This window comes from Rutilus rutilus, assembly GCF_951802725.1.
Source record: "Rutilus rutilus genome assembly, chromosome: 16".
Lineage (NCBI taxonomy): Eukaryota > Metazoa > Chordata > Actinopteri > Cypriniformes > Leuciscidae > Rutilus > Rutilus rutilus.
Window position 1 is genome coordinate 6,486,757 of NC_140224.1, and position 15,370 is coordinate 6,502,126.

At 37.4% G+C, this 15,370-nt stretch overlaps 2 protein-coding genes across 3 annotated transcripts in view; one reads left to right on the forward strand and one right to left on the reverse strand.

The window, feature by feature from the left end:
- prkg1 (protein kinase cGMP-dependent 1) overlaps positions 1-15,370 on the forward strand; it is a gene marked incomplete at its 5' end in the record, with an annotated part of 174,781 nt that overhangs the window by 91,721 nt on the left and 67,690 nt on the right. The gene's annotated exons all lie outside the window — the stretch shown is intronic.
- On the reverse strand, positions 6,024-13,046 carry LOC311305726 (uncharacterized protein). Its single transcript, XM_084433535.1, has 7 exons — positions 12,781-13,046; positions 11,696-11,780; positions 11,426-11,591; positions 10,179-10,372; positions 9,910-10,063; positions 9,485-9,612; positions 6,024-6,691 (listed from the first exon to the last, which is right to left on the reverse strand). The coding sequence occupies exons 1-7, from the start codon at positions 12,825-12,827 to the stop codon at positions 6,380-6,382; spliced, it is 1,086 nt and encodes a 361-aa protein (XP_084289661.1). The 5' UTR covers positions 12,828-13,046; the 3' UTR covers positions 6,024-6,379.

Here is a 15,370-nt window from a genome sequence, read left to right on the forward strand (position 1 = left end):
GTCTGGTTGGCTAATGCCTTGCCGTTAGAGGAACCAATCAGCGCTCGGTTAGAGTTTCTTGACTGAACTATTTCACACAAAAATGCTAATTCTGCCATTGAATAAGAACTGGAGCTGCAAAGCTTTAGAAAGGATGTAAAAGCACCATTAAAATACATAAAAGTGCACAATTTGACTCATGCATTATTTCCTAAATCTTTTAAAGCCATATTTTTTTGTGAGAAATAGACTGAATTGAAGTCATTACGCAGTGGATCAATGAGCGAGTCGGTGAATTTGAGAGCAGGATAAGTCGACTTAAAAAACTATTTAGCTCTCAATATGTGCCAAGAATAGATTTTGCCAATATTTTCAGTGTATAATAAAATACATTTAGTTTTTAAATGACAAAACTACTGATATGTATAGGTATATTCTGAATTTGTCATTTTGTAGCTTGGCAGTCTGAATCTTTCACTTGAATTCAGTTGAAAAGGCCAGCCATATTGGCAAACATTCATTCAGTGCTTCAAGTGTTTTGCTCAAGGGTACAGCTATCGTTTAGGAACCCAACTCTTCTGTTTGTGACTGAACTTTCTAAGTATTTTGGTAGGGGAAAAATAAGATCTTATTCTTTCAAGACTAAATTACATACTTCACATTCATTTTATAGCTGGGTCAATGACAAATAAGGATGTCTGAAATGATGAAAATGAAAAATCTATTTTAAAATGCATTCATGTATACACTTTGGGTTTCATATGTTTTTGAAAAGCGATTCAACAAAAGTTTTGATTAAGGCGAGACACTACAGGTGAATAGGGTTTTAACTAGCAGATATCACTATGAAACTTTCCCAGTTGATTACTTACATTAAGATGAGAAAAAAATGTATTAAAAGTTTTCTGTAATTTAATGTTTAAATTAGGGATGGCGAAAACTAAAAAATGTCTTGACCGACCACCGAGCCTCATTAGCCGGTTGAAACCGGTTAACCGATTAGTTTAAAATATGCTACGCTATTTGAAATAACAGCCATTTCGAGCCGCGCCTGCAATTTCGCAACTCTGTCGCATCTCTCTGCCGCTCTGCCTCCCGCTCACTCACACACACGTCACTTTTTTTAAATCCCCTACAGCGTGAAACATGAGTCCCGCAAACGCGGCGCCGAGGAGCTTGTATGTAATCGGACAAATGGCTCCTTAGTTTCTAAATGGTTTGGGTACAAGGTGATCGCGTTGAAAATAAAGGCGTTTGTCTAGCGTTAGAAGCTCATTTGTAACATTGCCGCGACTGTAAGAAAATGACAGCTCCGAAGAGACGCCGTTAGTGCTAATAATAATAAAGAAAGATGATCATCATCACCTTACATCATAGATGATGTGCTACTACTGTATTTAAGCACTCTATCACACAAGTTGCAACTTACATCTGTGTCATTCTTTTTGGTGAAATGGTCCCACACACTACTTTTCTTTGCACGCTTCATCCTGTCGTCTGTCCTGGCTCTAACCTCGAGTGTTTTAGCCTGTAGCCTTTACTTTTCGCAAACCTTGTGAGCGCGCGAACCCAAACGCTGTGACCTCGCGCCAAATGTTTTTATTGGTTTATTAAGTACAAACAGGCGAGTTATGAAAAATTGAGTGTGAGGGATTTGTTCACTTCACACAAAAAGATCTTGGAATGAGATGGCTAACTGTAGTAGCGTTTAGTCCACTGTCTATAATAGCCTAATTTAGAGATCACTTTTTTTTTTTTTTTAACCGACTAATGACAACTTTGATCGGTTAACGTTGATACGGTCAACCATCGGTCAAATGGTCATCGGTTAACATCCCTAGTTTAAATATGCAAATTAGGCAATATCTAATTAAATATGCACTAATTTGCATATATTTTAAGAAACGAAATCTGAGTATTGGATAAAGCCAGGTTAAAAAAAAAATTTTCATTGTGTTCACATCAGAGTCCTGCACGGGTCCAATTTTTTAAATCCGCACCCGCCCGTACCCGCAGTGCTTAAAACCGAATCCGACCCGTTTTCCGACAGCAGCACTAATTCAAATCCGCACCCGACCCGACCCGCACCCGAAATAAAATCAGTTTAGACTATCACATTATAGACACACTTACAAAAATGTTTATTGCCAGGTCATACAGAAGTTATTACACAACCATTGACACAAGGACAACTTCAGCCGAATATGTCAAACGGCCGGTACATGATGAACATAGCCAACGTTAGCCTACCACAAAACTCGAGTAGCCTAATAACAGACGCGGCTACAACACTATTTTCTGCCACGCAATTTTGTCTAGCTTACATCTGACAATTTTGGGTTCAAACACGCCCTGCCTGCACACAACACATATTTAACAGTGTTAAATGTGAAAAATACTGTTCGATAGAACTGCTTACTGCGTGCTTCCTCGGCGATGAATCCACATTTGCGGCTATCCAACACGAAAATGCATGCAGCAAATCCTTTCACAATATTGTTTTCTTCAGATATCTCCAAATTTCTCCCACACAATGGATTTGATTTTTGATGACGTATTGTCGACAACTTTACAATCTCCTAGTCCTAGCTATTCTTTTCTCCAACTCTTCAGCATCCATCTCGCCGACTGCAAGCAGATCGCGCGCGCGGTTATGACGTTTTTTTTTTTTTTTCAAAGTGAAAGTAGGTATAGAGACAGACTCCTGAGAGGGCGTGGGCACAAATAAACTGATGTGGTTTTTAAATTATTTTCTCAACTTGAAATACAGGCATATTTTTGTAAGTGTGTTCCTAAAAATATGCATATAGCCTATATATTTTTACGTTTGCACGTGATTGTTTTAAACCCGTGGTTAAACCCGTGTTTCCTCCGTGTCCGACCCGACCCGCACCCGTATCCGACACAGTTGGATATTTCTCACCCGTTTGAGCAAAATTTGCGGGTACCCGAACCCGTGCAGGTCTCTAGTTCACATATTAGATGGGAAAAAACATTACAGAGGGATTTATGGATATCTACTTTTGTTATCCTGTAAATCAGAATATACTGTCAATAGCCTTAAAAAAAAAGATTTTCGCCATGTTTTTTGGAATAAAATGTTGTATAAATCAGGCTAGGAATAATATATTTACAAATCCCTCTGTAAATGTCTTCATAATATAACTAGGTACAAGACTGGAAAGTTTGGTGTATATACAGCAGGTGCTACTGAAGTGGAGATTTCGGACTTGGAGTATGAGAGAAAAGTCATTTTGAGAAAACGGGCTTTAAAGATTTATCATCAGCCAATGAGATTGCGCATTCTGCCCTTTTACTTTCACGATTGGTTGCTGATAAAAAGGAAATGACCATATTTGGATCCGACAGCATTGAACAGGAGAGAGAGAGCTTTCCAGCGGTGCATGTGATGACAGGGAGCAGACAGCGATCGCGGAGCAGCATGTTAATTAAGAACGCCAACTTTTGTTGAATTTATGAGAAATCTACAGACGCAAACAGACAAAGTGTAGTAAAATAAAGACCTAAATGTGTATTTCTGACTTTTTTTCACCACAAGTCTGAAAGAAGACAAATATCCCAAAATCTCAAAATTGACCAGTAAAAAAAAAAACGATGTTTTTGCCTGCCGTGTCTCGCCTTAAATGACTACATTAAAAATGCCACGTGGTGTAGCCATTCAATGTATTCAAGGTGAAAGGAAATGTTTATTTTATTATTTTAAGCATAACTTTGCAGATTTTCAACCTGCTTTGTATGGTTACAGTGTCTGTAATATTTGTAAATGAACAGTGTTCATTTGTTCTTTGTGTTACTTGGACCGAGAAATAAAAAAAAAAAAATTGTCAGCAAGAGGAAATGTGTTGAGTTATGAAAGAGCAATGTCTTAGCAGTAGAATTTTGGTTTGAAACATTGATATATCTACATGTTCCATGTACTGTTGACAGAAATCATCATGGCCAAAATGTTTATCAGAATGAAGCATCTGCAAAATACATTATACTTGTTTCATACTTGGGAGGCAGGTGCTTTCATCTCTAATGTGATTTGCAAAATGATTCGTTATTTCTTGGTCAGGCTCATTTTGGTCTCTACAGACATTACTGGGAACTGAAATAGTCAAGGGAATATAGTCTGCAGGCTTAGCCAAGAATGAGTCTGACGAGTTTAATTTGCCCGCTGATACCGAGAAACCTGTCTCAAGCACTTATGCTTGTGAGGCAGAGGCTTTTGGGAATTAATAGTAGAAGTCTTGTGTAACCTCAGCACTTTGAATTGTACCTGTTAAATTTTCAAACGTATTTGAATGGTGACTTCCATTTCTAAATGCATACTGACAGCGAACAAAATTGGCTATAATTAATATTTGCTGAGTCTGTGGGGCTAGAATGAAAGTCTGATTCTCAATTATTATTGGTGCTCACTTATTAATAAGGGTTTTTATTATCAATATAAAAATAGCTTTAGTTGCTTTCATTGTGGAAATAATGTTACTTTTTCAGGATTCTTTAGAAAATTCAAAACAAATTTTTTTTGAAATAAACAAAATTTGTAACATCAGAAATGCCTTTACTGTCACTTTTGATAAATTTAATGCATCCTTGCTGAATAAAGTTTTTTTTCTTCTTTTTTAAAAATCTTACTTCCCAAAACGTTCGAGGGGTAGTGTATCACGATTTCCACAAAAATATTAAGCATTTGATGTCAATATTTATTTTTATAAAGTTGCATGAAAACAAAATGGTGGGCATTCAGGCAAAATTTAAATCTGTCTTGATGGTGGTGTTGTTTTGATAGTACTTAGTGTAGAGAAATATTTCTACAAAATGTCACCACCACATCATGGAATTAACAGGCATAATTAGTCTACTTTAATGATGTAATTATTCAGCAGGTGTGTTTGCAGCATTACCTGATCTGTATAATTCCTTTAGTGAATTGGGCACTAAAACAACACAGCATGTGCATAAAAACAACACTGTCAGTAGCTGCAATTCATTCTTGGTGAATTCTCTACTAAAACTTCTATTTTTATCAAACATTTTAAGACAGAAAGCAGAATATTAGATCGATTTCTGAAGGATCATGTGACACTGAAGACTGGAGTAATGATGCTGAAAATTATGCACATGCGCAACACTCTACCTGCTCCCGAAAGGGAACGCCTATTAAATGTGTGCACGAGAGAGCATGCACGAGATAATCATAGCTTACATTAACTTTTACTAGCAGTGATTTTAAATGGATTTCTCCAAATAGCATGCCAAACTTAACCTGTCAAGTAGAAACTTCGCGACTGAGGCATCAGTGGGAAGCCCAACCTGTGTTTTGAGCTCACGCCATCGTGTGAATCGTGTGCACGAGCACGTACGATGGCCTTACGTAAACATATCACCAGAATGATTGACACTTAGGAGGACCAATAGTCTTGATGATCCACCTGGAAAAAGAAAATCCTCCACTATACCTTTAACCCTCAGAAACACACATGCCCAGTATAAGTAATCGTAATAAGCAACTTAATTAGTGATAACAGATAAAAATGTGTCATTCGTGTTCAAAAAATTAACAACAACAATAATAATAATGTTTAACTTCAAACAGAACTATGCAGTATACATTGTAGTGAAAAGTGCTTTCAGCTGTCGGGGACAAGAAGTGCAGTCTGGACGGTTTAAAAGTTGCAGATGTCCTGGTCAGGCCAGTGTGCACATGACGATGGACAGGGGTCGTCCCATGTTCAGTTTTGTTTTAGTCATTCAACTGCATGCTCTCAGAGTTACAGTTACAGTATATTTACAAAGAGCATTTGAGTCATATCCCACCACAGGTGTAATCCACCTTTTGAGAGTTGGGTCACTCTCCTACTCTTTACTCACTTAAAACTGTTGGGTTAAAAATAACCCAACGAATAACCCAACTGTGGGGTGGTATAGCACCTTCCCAACTGTGGGTTATTTTAACCCAATGCATTGGGTTAAATACCAGTTGGGTTAAAATAACCCAACAGTTAAGTTATTTTTTTATTTTTATTTATGACCTTATTTTAATAAATAAAATAGACATTGTTTTCAAATATAATTTTTTTTATTTGATTATAAACACAATAAATATGTTTTTAACATGTTTTAACTATTAAATTATGAATGTAATAAATATTATTGAGCCTAGTATGTAAATATACACATGTATAATAAATAGAACAAACAATTATGATGTGCAAATATTAAAATATACATATTAATTTTAAAACATGCGTGCACATACAGTACATAAATTAAAAACATACACAGATGTGCCACAATAAAAATAAATAAACATACTTATTAAAAAAAGGCTATACTGTACACTTTATGCATTGTGTTATAAACACCTTAATATGGTGTTTGGCTACTGGACCTACTGATGATCAGTATTGAAAACAAAGCTTTTAAGGAGGTTGCAATGCATTGAAGGAACTCCTCCAGGAATATTATAGACAGCATGCTGTAAAAACTCCCAAATGGGAGCAGAAGGCTTTGGGTAGTTAATGTCATAGATGTAGAATATTTTGAAGCATACATCCACTGCTTGAAGTAAGGTCTCTTTTTCAATTGCCTCCCCGTTGAAAATGATGAAAACTTGGGAGGACTTCTCTTTGTCCCCAAGCACCAAGATGTGTGGATCCTGGCTTGTCTCACTAATTAGGTAATGCACCATATTAGTTCCAACCTTAAAAGATAAATATACTTTAGTTGGCATATATAGTGACGAAAATTCCATAGATACAATATATTTATTTACAAATGAATTGCAAAAAAAATCAGCAGCATTTACTGTGTAAAAGTAACACTGAAGCAGTATTGTAGTTAAAGGGTTAGTTATAATGATGAATTAATGACTGAATTTTCATTTATGGGTGAACTAACCCTATAATTAAAGTAGGTTAACTCATGGTTAGTCATGACACCTGTGCTGTGGATAACCAAATCACTGAAGGAAAGAATATATGTATACAGAGCAATGCAATTTAAAGGGATACTCCACCGTTTTTTCATATTAAACTGTGTTATTCCCTTAACTAAGACGAGTTGATACATACCTCTCTCTTCTCAGTGCGTGCACTTTATCGCTCTGGCGCGCAGTGACACTTTGATCCACTTAGCTTAGCCCAGTATATTTAATGGTATCTAACAGCAATGAATTTAGAAGTGACCAAACACATCCACATTTTCCCTATTTAAAAACAGTAAAAAGTCACGCCTGTAAAAAGTCACGCCTGATCCTCTTCCTTTTGACAGAAGTGAGAGGAAGTGGATCAGGCGTGACTTTTTACTGCGCCGAGTCGAAGTACTCCCAAAAGTGCTATTCCGCCATACATTATAGTTATCCTTTTTAACCCGCTTAGAAAAGCGCCACGTTTTATTTTGTAATACCATACTTAGTTGTATAACTACTCGTGTAACTGTTTTTAAATAGGGAAAACGTTGATGTGTTTGGTCACTTCTAAATTCATTGCTGTTAGATACCATTAAATATACTGGGCTAAGCTAAGTGCTATCAAAGTGTCGCCGCGCACCAGAGCGATTGAGTGCACGCACTGAGACGAGAGAGGTATGTATCAACTCGTCTTAGTTAAGGGAATAACATAGTTTAATATGAAAAAAACGGTGGAGTATCCCTTTAATGGGCCTATACAGTGCTTTTTTGGATTTTAAGTAATTACGTATTATGTATTATTATATATTAAGTAACACAGCTGTTTGTGCACGTAAACTATTTGTAAAGTTACAAAGTATAAAGTCCATGCCAAAGGACTTTCTATTTAACAGAAAACACTGTTCCTGAACTGCCTAAAACACCTCATTTATAGTCCTGTCATTAGTTCTGTGACTTTACTATGTTACTATGTCACATATTTGCACCTGCCAGCAAACACCTTTCTACACCGTAGGAGTTTGGCGTCATGTCAAAAGCAACAATGAACACACTCTGGATTTAGATTGTAGACCGATGCCACATTCTATTTTCTGATGTGCTCCTGGAAAAGAGCTGATCTTTTTTTGAAACATGCGCTTTGACATAATAAACAGCATGTTTGTGTTTCTGCACATCATTCTGGTTAATCAAAAGATTATGTTTGTTCAGAACATTTAACTGCAGATTGTTTTGCAAATGAGGCAAAACATACTAATAATTTGTTTTGTGAATACATTACATTTAATCATTTAGCAGACGTTTTTATCCAAAGCATTACATTCTTGTGCAAAATTTTATATCAACAATATAAATTAACCTCAAATAATATATATATATATATATATATATGAAAAAAAATTATATATATATTAGGGGTGGCACGGTACATGAAAAAACATCCGAAACGTTCAGTTCGCTTGTCTCGGTTCGGTGGGTGTGTGCGTCGCACGGTTCGACGCATGCACAATGTAGCCTCGTGCCCGTGCTAATACAATGCTAAATCATAAATCAGATGCAGAATAACATTATGATGTCCAGCAATCGATTTAAATAGTGCACTGGGTTTACCTAGACATTTAATGAGATCTACTCCACTATATGTTGTTTTTTCACGTGAATAAATACATAGATCGACTGTTTCACAAATGTACTTTAATGGTCCATTGGCAGAACTTTTGCCAAGCGTGTCATAGGTTCTGAGTTCTAATCCGCACTCGTATATATATATATATATATATATTTTTTTTTTCATCAAAACAGATTATGTTTATCAGTGGTTGTATATCAAGCAGGGACAGATTTGTGTGAATTTTGTTTCGTGATTTCACCGGAACGAATAGAGAGTCTCCTCAACGGATAGAAGCGCGCGTCCGAGTGAAGATTGTGCGGCGTGTGCGCGAGCCACAAGAGAACACAGTATCCGTGCCACTGATCACAGCGGCAATGAGCACTTTGATCACTTGATTTAAAAAAACTAATTTCAGCGCTAGATTGCTTCTTATTTAACAAACGAAAGAAACAAATAATTTGCTAGTTAACTGGAGATGTTTTATTTATTTGTATTGGTACATCCGTGCCGCGAGATGTTTCAAAAGTGGTGGGGACAATATCGACCCTGGCAAAAAGTGGTGGGGACATGTCCCACCCGCAAATTACGCCTATGATGACGAGACACAAGAACTGTCCGACACAGCCCACGTAGCTCTCACTACAGATGGATGGACCTCCAGGGCCACTGAACGTTTCCTCACGGTGACCGCTCACTATATTACTTCGAAATGGGAAATGAGAAGCTGCGTTTTGCAAACACGCCCCATTTATGCAATAAATAAATAGATAATTAAGCTATATATCATATGCTGAAGTAAATTTTTGGAGTGTTAAAGATTAAAAGAAAAAATAACAACAAGAACCGTACAGAACCGAAAACCGTGACCCTAAAACCGTGATACAAACCGAACCGTGGGTTTTGTGAACCGTGCCACCCCTAATACATATATAAAAAAGCCAGTTAACAGATGATGTTGCAGTGTTGCTTTAACTTACTGGTTTAAGGTCAATGAAGCTGCGCTTTATTTCAGCATAAGTTGGACGGACCATTTTCCCATCTGTGCGGTATGGTGATGATGGCAGAACAGCAGGAAGGGTTTTAAAGGCAACTTCACCACGAACATCTTGAACGACAAATTTACAGAAAGAATGCTTACAGTTTTCAAAAACCAATGGATCAAATCAAGTCTCACCCTACTTTTTTCTTGTTTAAATAATTACAGTATTCCTGAAAAAAATTACCTTTTTTATTCAATAACATGCCAGAAAAAGTGTGCTTACCATAGATATTTAGATACTAAAAGTAATTTTGGAAATTTGATATAAGTGATATGAAGCTATAATCTGGTCAACAGATCTGAAACTACCTGTGCAGAGACTGGAAAGGGTATACTTTATGTGATTTTAATAGGATGTCCTACCATTTGACAATGTTTCCAGACTTTCTAGAAGGACATCAGCAGCCTTGGGTTCTTTTCTTGCAAAAAGTAAAATCCGGTCAGTGAAGACAGGAGCCCAAAACTCATAAAGGCGGTTTGCATTGTCAGGGAATAAAACTCCAAAGTCCTGTGATATCTAAACAAAAACATTTAAATTGAAGCATTTTACTTTTCTAAATAATGTAGGATTTCTACTACAGGCCAAGACAACCCTTCAGTAAATTCCCTAAAATGCATATAATTATACTCACCATTCCAGGAAAATCGTAAAGTCTGGGATATTCTCTGTTTATTTCCTCAACAGTTTTTGTACCAGAGGATCGAATCCACGCAGCACGATGAGGTGCTGTACGTATCATTAACTCCTCGACTTGGCTGTGAGGGCTTCTGTTGTTCTTTAGCCACTCAGTCATTGTGTGAAGTTCAGTCAAAGATGACTCAGACTCTACAGCAGATAAAACACAATAAATTTGGGAAAACATCTGAAAAAAACTTGAGTGATAATAAACTATCTTAGTGTTTCCCAAACCTGGTTCTGGGATACCCCTAGCAGTGCAAATGTTTTCTCTCTCTGATCAAAAACACCCGATTCAAATTATCAGCTTTTTAGGCACACACCAATTACATATTGAATTGTATTATATTATTAATGAAGACAATGTATTAAAGGACTAATGGAATATAATTACAGTATTTAATAATGTATTTAGGCTACTGTTTTTCATACAAATACCACAGAAACCATAAAGTTGCATTTTGCCATGATATTGAGGTGCTATAGGCTATGCTTGGTTTTATCTGTGGTTATCATGAACTAAATGCATGATACTGGATGACCAATGGTTAAGTTTAATAAAACTCAAACAGTCAGAATATTACATTTTACCAAATAAAAATGCATGCAGAAATGCAGAAACTAAGAAATACATTTTTTCTATTAAGATATTTATTTTGTTAAGGAAAAATGACAAATGCTTGAATGTTCTACCTCAGATTTGTGAAATGTTCACCTGTTTGGCAAGTGTTTGTCATGATATGTTCTGACAATAAAGAGTAGTTTAAAACCACAATTAACACTCTGGTTTCTACGACTTTCACTTAGGAGCAAAAATCTGCCTTTAAACTTGTTAGAAATAAAGATTTGACATTTATCGTGATATTATCGATATCGACTGATATATAAAAAAAAAATTATTATCGTGATAATTTTTTTTGGCCATATCGCCCAGCCCTACATGTAATATAGGCCTACATTTATGTAATTTTAATGCTCTGGTCTTTGCAGTTATTTAAAGATGGCCATCTTTAAGCATGACTCTTTGGATTTATATGAAATGGTAACACTTGCGCATGAATCAACTGTCCTCAGCATCATCGAGCAGTCCTTATTGTTGAGCCCTGTACTAGCTACCGTCTAGTTGCAAGTAAAAATCTCACTCACTTGCCCCTTCAAAAATGCACTTGTTTCGGACAATCATGACACATCCCTAGTTCTAACCTGGCAGTGGAAAACTTGGTCGGGAAGAGGAATTCTGTGATGGCTGTGGATGGCTTGGCTGTCTCTGACTGTGTGGGGCTCTAAGACGTTTCCTCACATTGCGTAGTCTTTCTTCCAGGTAACCTGTTGCAGGGTGACGATAACGACCAGGTGTATACCATGACTCCTGCAGCAAAGAAATATAAATAAATCACTCTTATGAAAAAAAGTGGGGACTGATACTCTTTATCAGCTCTCGATTATCTTCTAATCAGAATCAGCACAACTTACATATCCATGTCCCTCGTTGTTCTTCAGGCAAGGAAACTGGGCAGTTAGTGCCAAAGCCATCTCCTTTTTGATCTCAGCTGATGGGCTTTACAAATAAATAGAGATGCACCGATTACAATTTTCTAGGCCGATTCCGATTTCCGATTTTTCATTGAGTTTGACCTGCCGATACCGATTTTAGCCGATTCCGATTAAAATTTTTTCTAACCACTTTACAGCACACACTAATATTTATTTTCGATCTTTTCTTTAACCCTTTCACGCGTAAGTTTAAAATATTCTAACTGACACCCCCACCCCCCAGAGTGATTTTTTTCAAGGCGAACGTTCCCTTTAATGTTTCCATGGGGACGCGTCACGCGATACACCGCAGCCACAATAATACTGTATGACAGATGTGTCGCTTTATTTCGCTTTTCCTTTTTTATTCAAAATATTATAATATAACAAACTTGCTTACCATGTCATCAACTAGCCTATCTGATATTCCGATTCTCAAATACGTGTAAGTGAGTGTGTTTGGTCGTTTAAAAACCTTTATAAATAATCTTGATCAGTTGATCTATAACAACATGATGGGTGCCGCAATGTTGTCAGTCGGATTTACAGCACGCGAATTCGTCAGTTTCTCCCGGAATAAATGCAAGAAAGTGGCCGGTGAACTGAGAAGAATAGAGTAAACACTGCTTAGTTGTGATATATGACAGCGCTGAACGCGTCCGACTCTGGCTCAGCGCCAGCCAACGCGAGAAAGCACAGTTTGAATCTGGCAGTTATGCGACGTCACTGAACATTCTAAATGTGGCACCGTAACGTTACTCTCAGGGGCACAGAAATAAAAATCCCATATATGAGACCGTACCTCTCAAAAGGTTAATCATGCGGCGCCCGAGTGCATTTGACCGGCATAAAATCGGCATATGTCAGACTGACCGGCCGGTCGCCGGTCATGGCCGATCACGTGAAAATCGGCCAATTCCGGTCACCAGCCGATCAATCGGTGCATCTCTACAAATAAACAATCATTTAAATAGGCTAGTTTATTTATTTAAATGTATTGGTCAAGTGATTTTACTTGTACTCACGTTTCCCCAAAACTTTCCATCAAATGAGAAACCAATAACCGCACCATCTGACGTCGCTCCTTGAGGCTTAGGTGCCCGTCTCGGTCTAAGGATGTTATTAATGTTGATCCTCCAGATTTTCTGAGTATTTCTCGTATATCCTGTGAAAACGAGAATGCATGAACTAAAACATTCCATTCAATTCATTCTTAAAAATATATATAATAAAATAATTGCCAAAAACTCATTTGGGTACATTAAAAGACATGTTATTACAAAGGTTGAGTTGCTTGTTGTTCTTGTCTGGCAGCTTTCCACTATTGTCTGAGTTGGGGTTATTGGGTTTATCCTTATAGGTGACTGATTGTGACATGACTGATTGTTAACAGGGCTATGGCCCAGAGACTGTAAAAAAAATAAAAATAAAAATAGAGGTAAATATCAGATGGTATCAGCAAGTATCCACAATGACAATTACCTTTACCTGTATTGAAGATTCTATGGGTGCAGCTATGCAGAATTGGTCTCACCCTTTATAATTCCCATACATGTGTATTTAAAGAAAAGAAAACATAAAAAAAAAAATAATAATAATAATAATAAAAAAATAAAAAAAAACTCATTTAAAGTGCATGGAACACTTAAAAACGGCGATACCGTAGTGGAATATAGTAATGGTCATCATCACAGTCAAATGACTTGACTGCGTGTAATGGGTGAAAATCAAACAGTTCACTGACACTAAGTGCTTCCAAAACTTGGTCAGGAACAACAACATAGGCAAAGTAATGATGACTGAAACAAACTGTTGTCCATCTCTGAACTATTAGCTTAATTTTTTCATCCAGAGTGACTATTTTCTTAATACACCCAAACTGAGCATCTCCATCTGTAGTGCAGGACATGAACACAGTCATACCTGGCCTATATACTGTGCCATTAACCTTGACCCATGAGGGGATATAAACCTCACTGGAACGAGGAAAATCTTCCAAGCTACCAGTAATATCTTGAACACCCTCGACTGACTGAAGAACGGACTTTTGACCTGAACCAATCTCGATTTCCTTCTTGAACAACCTGCCTGTCAATAGCTGAAAACACAGCATCATTTGGTGCCTGTATGCCATCGTTTTTGTGACATTTTTAAAATTACAAGTGACATGGCTTAGTCTTTTAAAAAAGCTATGTTTAGCTTCAAATCGCATGGCCCAGAAGTTGACAAGTGGGCCTATCTTTCTGAAAGAAGATGGATAGTGAACCATAAAATGGTGTTTTGGTCTTAAATGCAAGTGAGGGAACAACTCTAGGAATAGTGTATGATGGTCTTGAATGAGACTTCGAAGGTATATTGTGGCCTCAGCAGTCATGGATGGGGAAAATATCATTTCCATACAAGACAACAGCAGAAGCAGCAGTTCCCAGTACTTGTTGCCATGTGGTATTAAGTCACCTATTAGAAGGGGAAGAAATCGCAACAGACACCACATTTGTGCTGCAGTCTGACGCATGGCACTGCTGTGGTTCTTAAGTTCATGACTTGACAGGACTGAGGGTTTATTGCACCTATCAACAAAACCATAATCAAAGCTTGTTAACCTGTAGTTTACAGTATCCAGGCTAATGTGGCCTTCAGCTATAAGTTCAGACAGCACTAGTTTCACCTCCAGAGGGCCAACACCCTCCAAAATATCATGCATGATATCAGGTGTAACATTGTCAACAACACTGAAAAATGCAAGCTCGTCTAGGATACATCTCCGTTTTAAGCCAGTTTCTGTAGGATTGTTAGTCTGTAAATCCTGACTATAATTCAGTGCATTGCGCAGCAAATTTGGATCCTCTGTTGTCTGGCTGTGGAGAACTGGTTTGTGAATTTTGCACAAACGACAGACACTATTTGCTACAAAACTTTCTGAAAAACCAAGAAGAGAATTCAGGGCAAGATTGTCCCCACACACATCGTTATACAGGGACAACGGAATGGAGAGATCTTTTGAAAACAAGTGGCTGGTTTTGTACTGCTCACCATCAATGTAATCAATGAGGGCACCATCTTTATTTTGCTTCTGAGAAAGGATTTTTTCCATGGTACCTGGACTTTCTAGAATTTTTTTAAGGACAGGCTGCAAAGGAACATATTGAAAGGTGTCCTGGACTGCTATCTGTCTCACACTGCCAGTCAGTGCATCCAAACGCTGGACATATGAAATGCCTGGAAAATGCTTAGTCTCTGGCTTAATGAAAAACCCTGTTTGAGAAAAATATTTCATCTGTTTAAAGTCTGAATCCAGGTCCAACAATGGTTCAGCAGCTCTCTCAAAGTGATTATTTAAGGTAGTGACATCGGGGTGATCTGAGTGACCAAGTCGATGCAAAAGAGCCATTGTCTTGGTCTGCAAGTTAACTACAATATCAGTGATCAAAGAAGATGTTTGCTTCACCATGTAATTAATTGCAGAATAGGTTTGATTTGATTGGGCTTTAAGCTTTGCAAGGAAGCATGCCACTCTGAAGGTTATATCTTCCTCTGCTAAATCATCCCAGTCCTCGGTTTCCTCATCAACCCCAGAATCATCAAGTGTTGTTGATATAGGCATGTTTTCTGATG

Coding starts and splice junctions, on each gene's coding strand:
- LOC311305726 (XM_084433535.1), bottom strand. CDS start 12,827: ATGGTGCGGTTATTGGTTTCTCATTTGATGGAAAGTTTTGGGGAAAC. Junction 11,781..12,780: donor ATGGAAAGTTTTGGGGAAAC/GTGAGTACAAGT, acceptor TTATTTGTAAAG/CCCATCAGCTGAGATCAAAA. Junction 11,592..11,695: donor ACAACGAGGGACATGGATAT/GTAAGTTGTGCT, acceptor TCTTTGCTGCAG/GAGTCATGGTATACACCTGG.